General features: G+C 57.9%; 1 protein-coding gene across 1 annotated transcript in view; it reads left to right on the forward strand.

Moving 5' to 3' along the window:
* The window catches only part of DCHS1 (dachsous cadherin-related 1), a 37,038-nt gene extending 25,953 nt beyond the window's left edge, over positions 1-11,085 (forward strand). The window contains exons 9-21 of the mRNA XM_055423483.2: positions 48-205; positions 411-1,275; positions 1,365-1,604; positions 1,698-1,823; positions 2,344-2,553; positions 4,406-5,284; positions 5,409-5,522; positions 5,692-5,903; positions 5,992-6,146; positions 6,346-6,476; positions 6,592-6,875; positions 7,217-7,355; positions 8,011-11,085. Coding sequence (XP_055279458.2) covers positions 48-205; positions 411-1,275; positions 1,365-1,604; positions 1,698-1,823; positions 2,344-2,553; positions 4,406-5,284; positions 5,409-5,522; positions 5,692-5,903; positions 5,992-6,146; positions 6,346-6,476; positions 6,592-6,875; positions 7,217-7,355; positions 8,011-10,622 — 6,125 coding nt within the window. The 3' untranslated portion in view covers positions 10,623-11,085. The remainder of the gene's footprint in view (positions 1-47; positions 206-410; positions 1,276-1,364; positions 1,605-1,697; positions 1,824-2,343; positions 2,554-4,405; positions 5,285-5,408; positions 5,523-5,691; positions 5,904-5,991; positions 6,147-6,345; positions 6,477-6,591; positions 6,876-7,216; positions 7,356-8,010) is intronic.
* Positions 11,086-11,430: the final 345 nt, after the last annotated feature.

Here is an 11,430-nt window from a genome sequence, read left to right on the forward strand (position 1 = left end):
CCCAGCTCTGGAATGGAAGTCCTCACCCTTGCTCTGCCCGTCCCCAGGTCCTGGCTCAGAGCTCTTCTCTCTGCACCCTCACTCGGGAGAGCTGCTCACCGCAGCACCCCTGATCCGAGCAGAGCGGCCACACTACGTGCTGACACTGAGCGCTCATGACCAAGGCAGCCCCCCTCGGAGCTCCAGCCTCCAGCTGCTGGTGCAGGTATGGCTGCCCTTCCTCCAATCTGTCCAGGTCTCCTTGGCCACCAACGTGGGCACCCCCTCCCAGAGTGACATCTTCCTAAGCCCTTGTACCCTCTCCTCTAGACAGGCTACTTTGACCGTCCCTCCTGCTACTCAGCAAGCCAGCCCAGATTCCCTTTTACTGGGTACCCCTGATTCCGTCCTCCTTCCCGTGTCCACAACAGGTGCTTCCCTCCACTCGCTCGGCTGAGCCTCCACTGGAACCCTCAGAGCCAGACCCGGTGGTGCCTGTGCCTGTCGTGCTGACCGTGACAGCAGCCGAGGGGCTCCGGCCTGGCTCCCTGTTGGGCTCCGTGGCGCCGCCGGAGCAGGCGGGGGTGGGCGCCCTTACCTACACACTGGTGGGCGGCGCCGACCCAGAGGGTACCTTTGCGCTGGACGCGACCTCGGGATGCTTGTACCTGGCGCGTCCCCTGGACTTCGAGGCGGGTCCAGCTTGGCGCGCGCTCACGGTGCGCGCCGAGGGCCCGGGCGGCGCGGGCGCGCGGCTGCTGCGAGTGCAGGTGCGCGTGCAGGACGAGAACGAGCATGCGCCGGCCTTCGCGCGCGACCCGCTGGCGCTGGCGCTCCCGGAGAACCCCGAGCCGGGCGCGACCTTGTACACTTTCCGCGCGTCGGACGCCGACGGCCCAGGCCCCAACAGCGATGTGCGCTACCGCCTGCTGCGCCAGGAGCCGCCTGCGCCCGCGCTTCGCCTGGACGCGCGCACCGGGGCGCTCAGCGCCCCGCGAGGCCTGGATCGGGAGAGCACTCCCGCTCTGCTGCTGCTCGTGGAAGCCACTGACCGGCCCGCCAACGCCAGCCGCCGCCGCACAGCACGCGTTTCCGCACGCGTGTTTGTCACGGATGAGAATGACAACGCTCCAGTCTTTGCTTCGCCCTCGCGTGTGCGCCTCCCTGAGGATCAGCCGCCCGGGCCCACGGCGCTGCACGTGGTAGCCCGGGACCCCGACCTGGGCGAAGCCGCACGGGTGTCCTATCGCCTGGCAGCTGGCGCGGACGGCTGTTTCCGGCTACACCCCAGCACCGGTGAGTTGGACCGCTGGGAGGGACGGGGATGAGGAGGATGCTAATACTGAGCGAGCGTTTCCTTCCAACCTGCCCTACCGCTCACCCAGGAGCGCTGTCCGTGGTGCGGTCTCTGGACCGCGAACAGCGAGCCGAGTACGTGCTGACTGTGGTGGCCGCCGACCACGGCTCCCCACCGCGCTCGGCCACGCAGCTTCTGACCGTCAGTGTCGCCGATGTCAACGACGAGGCACCCGCTTTCCAACAGCAGGAGTACAGCGTCCTCTTGCGGGAGAACAGCCCGCCTGGAACATCTCTGCTCACTCTGCATGCAACCGACCCCGATCTGGGTAAGCGTGGGGGAATGAGTTGGAAAAGGGAGAGACTGGGTCAAGAAAGGGTATATTCACCCTGTGATCTTACCCCACGCTGGCGCTCCTCAGGAGCCAACGGGCAAGTGACTTATGGAGGCATCTCTGGCGAAAACTTCTCCCTGGACCCAGACACTGGGGTCCTTACCACTCTTCGGGCCCTGGATCGGGAGGAGCAGGAGGAGATCAACCTGACAGGTATACACTGACAGGTTCCCCAAAGCCTGAAGTGGCATAGACACCAGTGTTACATTGGCACGACCCCCAAAGTACCTTCAAGAAACCTCTACCTCTTACAGCACAGCTTGTATTTTTAATTCTTTGGGGGAGTTTGTCAGAGTACAAGGTGAAGGACTTCTAGGCTGTCACCACTGTGGTTACACTAACTGTCAAATACATGTTGCAGCTGTGCCTTCTGGGATTCCCTTAGAGTACACTGTAGCCATTTAACAGAGGCGTCCATGGATACTGAGTACCAAAGAGGTTAGCTCAGGCTAACACAGCTTGGAAGTGGCAGAGCTGGGACTTGAACCCAGATCTCGTTACCTCATTTAGTGCCTTTCCTGTTACACCACCACATATATGTATGCGTGCCTGTGTGCTTGTGGGGTGTGAAAAGGTGGACATATTCTGATTTTTGTGTGTACCTGGTGAACACATGTGGTGTGGATTGCTCCATGGGAGCAGGATAAATCTCATTGACTTTGCTTCCCAACAGTGTATGCCCGGGACGGGGGCTCACCTCCACTGTTGACCCATGTCACAGTGCGAGTGGCTGTGGAGGATGAGAATGACCATGCCCCAACCTTTGGGAGTGCCCATCTCTCCCTGGAGGTGCCCGAGGGCCAGGACCCCCAGACCCTTACCACGCTGCGGGCCTCTGACCCAGATGTGGGAGCCAACGGGCAGCTGCAGTACCGCATCCTGGGTGAGAACCTTCCTGTACCTACTTGCCCAGGGCTACTTCTTGTTGGCCTGGGTCCCCTTTTCCTTCTCTTTAGGTTTCTGGGTCTCCAAGCATCTCTTTCTATGCCCCTCCAGTACTTGATCTCCCTCTTTGTCTCTTTTTACCTTCCTGTATCTTTTCTTTCTTGATTGTCTCTCCCTATAGAGTAGTTGTTCGCAAACCTTTTCATCTCAGGAACCTTAACATTATTTTTTTAACTTTTTATTTTATATTGGAGTACAGTTCTATGGACATGAGTTTGAGTGAACTCCGGGAGTTGGTGATGGACAGGGAGGCCTGGCGTGCTGTGATTCATGGGGTCGCAAAGAGTCAGACACGACTGAGTGACTGAACTGAACTGAACTCAACAGTTGATTAACAATGTTGTGATAGTTTCAGGTGTAGAGCAAAGTGACTCAGTTGTCATATACATGTAATCTGTTCTTTTTCAAATTCCTTTCCCATTTAGGTTATTACATAGTGTTGAGTAGAGTTCCTTGGGCTGTACAGTTGGTCCTTGTTGGTTATCCATTTTAAATACAGTAGCGTATACTTGTCAATTGCAAACTCCCTAACCATCCCCTCTCCCCACCCTTCCCTTCTAAGGTCTCTAAGTCTGTGAGTCTGTTTCTGTTTTGTAAATAAATTAATTTGCATCATTTCTTTTTAGGTTCCACATATAAGTGATACGTATTTCTCTTCCCTGTCTGACTTTCTTCACTCAGTATGACAACCTCTCGATCCATCCGTGTTGCTGCAAATGGCATTATTTCATTTTTAATGGCTGAATAATATTCTATTGTATATACGTACCACATCTTCTTTACCCATTCATCTGTGGATGAAAATTTAGGTTGCTTCCATGCCTTGGCTACTGTAAACAGTGCTGCAGTGAACATTGAGGGATGCGTGATCCTTTTGGACCATATTTTTCTCCAGATATGTGCCCAGGAATAGGATTGAAGGATCGTGTGGTATCTCTATTTTTAGTTTTTAAAGGAGCCTCGATACTGTTCTGCATAGTGGCTGTACCAGTTTACATTCCCACCAACAGTGTAGGACGGAGGAGCCCTTATATCTTAATTTTTAAGAACTGTAAAGAACTTTGGGTTATATGATATCAGCATTTATTTATGTAATAAAATATGATATAATAATTGAACATATAAAATATATAATAAACACATATCATTATTTACCGCATTTGGTATTAAAACTGAGAACATTTTAAAATATTCCAAAACAAGCCGATGAAGCATACCACTTGCTGTGTTTCTGCATAGGCCTAAGGAGATTTACTGTCCATTTTGTTGGACAATAATGAGGTTGCAAAGATTAAAGCAGGTATGACTGAACACAAGCTAACAAAAGTTGAGTGAATCTATTAAAATACGTTTATGCTTTAAAATTTCTACCTAGAATATTCTGGAAATCACAACATTACATAAGCACACATTCCATTAACCATCCAAGTTATGACATCATCACATGTCGTGTAGCATCTGGACTCCACTCTGCATTTGTGAGTTGATGAGAATGAAAAAGTCATATAATGTCTTAGTATTGCTGTGAAAATAGTTCTGACCTTATGTACTCCCAAAAGGGTCTCAGGAGGATCCTTGGGGCCCCCAGACCACACTTTGAGAAAAACTATTTAATAGCCTCTTTCTTTACCTTCTGTGTTTCTCTTTCTCTGCCTTTATTTACTTTCCCTCCCCCGCTCTTCTCCCTCTCTCTCTCCCTCTCTCTCCCTTTCTTTTCCATGGCCTGTAAATCACCCCCTCTCCCATGGGCTGACATATGTATGTTTCTGTGTGCATGCCCTTCTCTGCAGATGGGGACCCCTCAGGAGCCTTTGTCCTGGACCTAGCTTCTGGGGAGTTTGGCACCATGAGGCCACTAGACCGGGAGATGGAGCCAGCGTTCCAGCTGCAGATAGAAGCCCGGGATGGAGGCCAGCCAGCTCTCAGCGCTACGCTGCTTGTGACAGTGACAGTGCTGGATGCCAATGACCACGCCCCAGCCTTCCCTGTGCCCTCCTACTCTGTGGAGGTGCCTGAGGATGCACCTGCAGGGACCCTGCTGCTGCAGCTGCAGGCTCATGATCCTGATGCTGGGGCCAATGGCCGTGTGACCTACTACCTGGGTACAGGTGCAGCAGGAGCCTTCCTGCTAGAGCCCAGCTCTGGGGAATTGCGCACAGCCGCCACCCTTGACAGAGAGCAGTGTCCCAGCTATGCCTTTACAGTGAATGCAGTGGACAGTGCAGCTGCTGGGCCCCTAAGCACCACGGTGCCCGTCACAATCACAGTGCGTGATGTCAATGACCACGCGCCCACCTTCCCCACCAGTCCCCTGAGGCTGCGCCTGCCCCGCCCAGGCCCTGTCCTCAGCCCTCCAACTCTGCCTCTGGCCACTCTGCGAGCTGAAGACCGTGACGCTGGTGCCAATGCCTCCATCCTGTACCGGCTGGCAGGCACACCACCTCCTGGCACCACCGTGGACTCTTACACTGGTGAAATCCGTGTGTCCCGCTCCCCTGTATCTCTGAGCCCCCGAGATCGTGTCCTCTTCATTGTGGCAACTGACCTTGGCCGTCCAGCTCGCTCTGCCACTGGTGTGGTCATTGTTGGGCTGCAAGGGGAGTCTGAGCATGGACCCCGCTTTCCCCGGGCCAATAGTGAAGCCATGCTCCGTGAGAATGCGCCCCCAGGTGGGTCCCTAACCATGTCTCCCAGCTTTGTATCCCTGGATGGGCTGGGGTTGCTCACTGAAAATCCTCCCCAAACTACCTCAGTCTAGTGCTCACACTTCAACCAATGCCCTCCTCTCTTTAGGGACTCCCGTTGTCTCCCCCAAGGCTGTCCATGCTGGGGGCTCAAGCGGACCCATCACATACAGCATTCTCAGTGGGAATGAGAAAGGGACATTCTCCATCCAGCCTAGTACAGGTAAGGGGCAGGAGCAGGGGGCTCTGGGGGACAGGTTCCTGGGGAAGCTCCTCTTTGGGCTCCAGGAGACTCTGGTTGAGGAGGGACTGCCCTGGAGTGGTGGGCCTCAGAGACAGAGGCGCTAGGGCAAACAAGAGGTCTGTCAGTGATCCATTCTGCCTTCCCCTAGGAGCCATCACAGTCCGCTCAGCAGAGGGGCTGGATTTTGAGGCAAACCCACGGCTGCGACTGGTGCTGCAGGCGGAGAGTGGAGGAGCCTATGCCTTCTCCGTGCTGACTCTAACCCTGCAAGATGCCAATGACAACGCGCCCCGCTTCCTGCAGCCCCACTACGTGGCCTTCCTGCCAGAGTCCAGACCCTTGGAGGGACCCCTGCTGCAGGTGTGGGGTGTGATAGGAAGATGGGGGCAGGGCTGGGCAGACTTTGTCTGCCACCAGCCCAGTGCCAGCAGCCTCCTACTCCCACCAGGTGGAAGCAGATGACCTGGACCAAGGCCCCGGTGGACAGATCTCCTACAGTCTGGCCGCATCCCAGCCAGCCCGGGGATTGTTCCATGTAGACCCAGCCACGGGCACCATCACCACCACAGCTATCCTGGACCGCGAGATCTGGGCCGAAACACGGTGAAGCTTAGCTCTGTAGACCCTGAGACTTCTTCCTGGGTCCATGCAGTTTTGAATCCTGCATTAAATCCCCTTCAATTCCTAGGCCACATCCTGAGTTCCCCACTTCCACCCCTGCCACCTGTCCTGAGCCCTCCTGTCCCTGCCCAGGGTTCTCGCTTATCCCAGACCCCACCCCCTGATTGCGCTCTGTGTTCAGGCTGGTGCTGATGGCCACAGACAGAGGAAGCCCAGCCCTGGTGGGCTCAGCTACCCTGACGGTGATGGTCATCGACACCAATGACAATCGCCCCACCATCCCCCAGCCCTGGGAGCTCCGAGTGTCAGAAGGTGAGGACTGGGTCAAGTGAGAGGTATAAAGGGTGGTAGGGAAGCATCATTTCCCACCATGGGGCTCCAGGACTATCTGCGACTATAACAAACACACTCATGCCATGTATTGCAGATACACTGTTGGGCTCGGAGATCGCACAGGTAACGGGGAATGATGTGGACTCAGGACCAGTGCTGTGGTATGTTCTGAGCCCTTCTGGGCCCCAGGACCCCTTCAGTGTCGGCCGCTATGGAGGCCGCCTATCCCTCACGGGCCCCTTGGATTTTGAGCAGCGCGACCGCTACCACCTGCAGCTCCTGGCACACGACGGGCCTCACGAGGGCCGGGCCAACCTCACAGTGCTCGTGGAGGATGTCAATGACAACGCACCTGCCTTCTCACAGACTCTCTACCAGGTGCCAGTGCTCCCACCTCTGGGCCCAGGGTTGTTCATGATGGAGGGAAGTGACAAAGCTAGAAGGAGCTGGGGTGTGCTGTATGTTGGAACTGACTTGGGGATAGAGCTTGGGGGATATAAAGGTCCCATCTCAAACCAGCCTTCTAAGTCCTAGGACCTGTGTCTGGGTTCTGCATCCAGGGCCCAGAAATGGGGAAAGGGGGACAATATTAGGGGTATAAGGGCTCCAAGCTGGAACGGGTGCCAGCAGAGCTCATGGGACCAAGCTGCAGAACACAGGCTGTGTGAGCAGCAAGGCAGCTGAGAAGCTCAGCCGTAAACCCTTGTCTTATACCTCAGGTGATGCTGCTTGAGCACACACCCCCGGGCAGTGCCATTCTCTCCGTCTCGGCCACTGACCGGGACTCGGGCGCCAACGGTCATGTCTCCTACCACCTGGCTTCCCCTGCTGAGGGCTTCAGCATTGACCCCAACAACGGTGTGTCCTTCCTGGCGTCAACCCCTTATCCTTGACTGTGCTGGGGCATATTTTGACCTCATCCCTCAAATTTCTTGCCTGAACTCCTAATTCCTGGATCTCTGACCTAGGGGGGACATTTTCCCCCTTTAGTATCTTTTTTTAAAATTATTTATTTTTGGCCGTACTGGGTCTTCGTTGTTGCTCGCAGGCTTTTGTGTAGTGGCAGTGGTCCGGGGCTACTTTTCATTGCAGTGCATGGGCTTCTCATTGTGGTGGCCTCTTTCATTGTGGAGCATGGGCTCCAGGCACACAGGCTTCAGTAGTTGCATCACGCAGGATCCGTAGCTGTGGCGCACAGGCTTTGGTTGCCCAGGGCATGTGGGATCTTCTCGGACCAGGGATCAAACCCTTCCATGTCCCCTGCATTGGCAGGTGGATTCTTATCCACTGGGCCACCAGGGAAGTCCCCCTTTGTCTCTGTTTTAAGCATTGTCCTGACTGCATGTCTAGAAGCCATTCCCTGAATCCTGGAGCCCCTTCCATAATCTCCCAGCACACAGGCCACTCCCTGGAATCTGACTTCCAAGGCCATTTCCCTGTCCCCAGAGGGTCATTCTGCTCACCCACAGCCTCTGCTGATGGCATATTTCTCTTCATTCCATTTACATCTCAGGGACCCTGTTCACAACAATGGGGACAGTGGCCTTGGGCCATGAAGGGCCAGGCATGGTGGACGTGGTGCTGGAAGCCCGAGACCACGGAGTGCCAGGTCGGGCCACCCGCGCCACAGTGCACGTGCAGCTGCAGGATCAGAACGACCATGCCCCGAGCTTCACGCTGCCACACTACCGTGTGGCTGTGACTGAGGATCTGCCACCCGGCTCCACCCTGCTCACCCTGGAGGCCACAGATGCCGATGGGAGCCGCAGCCATGCGGCCGTGGATTACAGCATTGTCAGTGGCAACCGGGGCCGAGTCTTCCAGCTGGAACCCCGGCTGGCGGAGGCTGGGGAGGGTGATGGACTAGGCCCCCGGGCCCTGGGCTGCCTGGTGTTGCTTGAGCCTCTAGACTTTGAAAGCCTAACCCAGTATAACCTAACTGTGGCTGCAACTGACCGGGGGCAGCCACCTCGAAGTTCGGCTGTGCCAGTCACCGTCACCGTGCTGGATGTCAACGACAACCCACCTGTCTTCGCCCGAGCGGCCTACCGTGTGGCGGTGCCTGAGGACACGCCTGTGGGGGCCGAGCTGCTGCATGTGGAGGCCTCCGATGCTGATCCGGGCCCCCATGGCCTTGTGCGCTTCACCCTCAGCTCAGGCGACCCTCTGGGGCTCTTTGAGCTGGATGAGAGCTCCGGGGACTTGCGACTGGCCCGCCCCTTGGACTGTGAGACCCAGGCTCGACATCAGCTTGTAGTGCAGGCTGCCGACCCTGCCGGGGCACACTTTGCTCTGGCACCAGTGACCATCGAGGTCCAGGATGTGAATGACCACGGCCCCTCCTTCCCTCTGAACTTGCTCAGCACCAGTCTGGCTGAGAACCAGCCTCCAGGCACTCTTGTGACCACCCTGCACGCAATCGATGGGGATGCCGGGGCTTTTGGAAGGCTCCACTACAGCCTGCTGGAGGCTGGGCCGGGGCCTGAGGGCCGCGAGGCGTTTGCACTGAACAGCTCAACTGGGGAGCTACGGGCACGAGTGGCCTTTGACTACGAGCACACTGGCAGCTTCCAGCTGCTGGTGGGTGCTACGGATGCTGGGAACCTGTCCGCCTCAGTCACTGTGTCAGTGCTGGTGACCGGTGAGGATGAGTATGACCCAGTGTTCCTGGCTCCAGCTTTCCACTTCCAGGTGCCAGAAGGTGCACGGCGTGGCCACAGCCTGGGTCACGTGCAGGCCACAGACGAGGATGGAGGTGCTGACGGCCTGGTGCTGTACTCTCTGGCCGCCTCGTCCCCCTATTTTGGTATCAACCAGACTACAGGTGCCCTGTACCTGCGGGTGGACAGCCGGGCACCAGGCAGTGGAACAGGCACCTCCGGGGGTGGGGGCCGGACCCGACGCGAGGCGCCGCGGGAGCTGAGGCTGGAGGTGGTGGCACGGGGGCCTCTGCCTGGTTCTCGGAGTGCCACAGTGCCCGTAACTGTGGACATCACCCACACCGCGCTGGGCCTGGCACCTGACCTCAACCTGCTCTTGGTGGGAGCTGTGGCGGCCTCTCTGGGAGTCGTGGTGGTGCTTGCCGTGGCAGCCCTTGTCCTGGGACTGGTGCGGGCCCGGAGTCGCAAAGCTGAGGCGGCGCCTGGCCCAATGTCCCAGGCAGCACCCCTGGCCAGCGGCTCGCTGCAGAAGCTAGGCCGAGAGCCACCCAGCCCGCCGCCCTCAGAGCACCTGTATCACCAGACTCTCCCCAGCTACGGTGGGCCAGGAGCTGGAGGACCCTACCCCCGCGGTGGCTCCCTGGACCCTTCACACTCAAGCGGCCGAGGCTCAGCGGAGGCTGCGGAAGATGACGAGATCCGCATGATCAACGAGTTCCCCCGCGTGGCCAGTGTGGCCTCCTCCCTGGCTGCCCGCGGCCCTGACTCCGGCATCCAGCAGGATGCAGATGGACTGAGTGACACGTCCTGCGAGCCACCTGCCCCTGACACCTGGTATAAGGGCCGTAAGGCAGGGCTGCTGCTGCCAGGTGCAGGAGCCACTCTGTACCGAGAAGACGGCCCCCCAGCCACTACCACCACCTTCCTGGGGGGCTGTGGCCTAAGCCCCGCACCCACAGGGGACTATGGCTTTCCAGCAGATGGCAAGCCCTGTGTGGCGGGAGCGCTGACGGCCATTGTGGCCGGCGAGGAAGAGCTCCGTGGCAGCTACAACTGGGACTACCTGCTGAGCTGGTGCCCTCAGTTCCAGCCGCTAGCCAGTGTCTTCACAGAGATCGCCCGGCTCAAGGATGAAGCTCGGCCGTGTCCCCCGGCGCCCCGTATTGACCCACCACCCCTCATCACTGCCGTGGCCCACCCAGGAGCCAAGTCTGTGCCCCCCAAGCCAGCCAGCACGGCTGCAACCCGGGCTGTCTTCCCACCAGCCTCTCACCGCTCCCCCATCAGCCACGAAGGTTCCCTGTCCTCGGCGGCCATGTCCCCCAGCTTCTCACCATCACTGTCTCCTCTGGCCGCTCGCTCACCCGTCGTCTCACCATTCGGGGTGGCCCAGGGCCCCTCAGCCTCAGCTCTGAGCGCAGAGTCTGGCCTGGAGCCACCAGACGACACCGAGCTCCATATCTAGGTGTGGCCCGGACCGGGCCCCGACCTGGGATGCGCACAGTGTCCCCAATGCAGGCCCCATCTGAGCCTGCCCGGGCAGCCTCGGACCATGATTGGCCACGGGGGAGGCCAGCTCCCCACCCCAGAGTCCTCCAGTAGGGGCAGGTCTCACGTCTTGCCCCAGCCCTGGCAGAGCCCCAGTACCGCAAGGCCCAGTTGGGCACTGACCTGTGGCCAGGTCCGACGCAGGGAGAGAGATGAGGAAGGAGGCAGCAGCCCCAGGGTTCCCCTCAGTGAGGGCTTCTTGCCCTGTGCCAGCACCCTGAGATGGAGCTGAGACTTTATTTATTGGGGGGTAGGGGAGTGGGGGCAGCCCCTGCAACTTTGTTCGGGCCCAGCTCCTTTGGGTTCCACTGACACCCCTGCCCCTGCCCAGAATCAAGTGCCAATTCTCACTCTGGAGCCTTAATAAACTGCAGTTTGTATCCAGTGTCCGGATCTGTTCTCTGGGCCCATAGGGACGGGGCAGTGATGGAAAGGCTCCTGACACCTTGTAGACGCCTCAGGAGGCACAGAGTGGGATGGACATAGGGGTGTCTAGGGTGGGGATGAGTGGGGATGGCACTGGGAACCCAAGCCTAGCCTGAGGCTGTCACATCTCTCTGCAGTCGACCTTTCCCTCTAACATGGGCAGGACGCCAGATGAAGGCAGACAGCAGGAGCTTGCTTGTGGCAGCAATCTAGAGGAATTGGCTGGCTGGGAAGACCTTGGAGATGACCAGCTCTAGACTTGAGGGTCTTCAAAGAGGTGGGGGTGGATACAAGAGCAG

This window comes from Moschus berezovskii, chromosome 14, assembly GCF_049115385.1.
Source record: "Moschus berezovskii isolate FMDL1 chromosome 14, NW_MosBer_1.0, whole genome shotgun sequence".
Lineage (NCBI taxonomy): Eukaryota > Metazoa > Chordata > Mammalia > Artiodactyla > Moschidae > Moschus > Moschus berezovskii.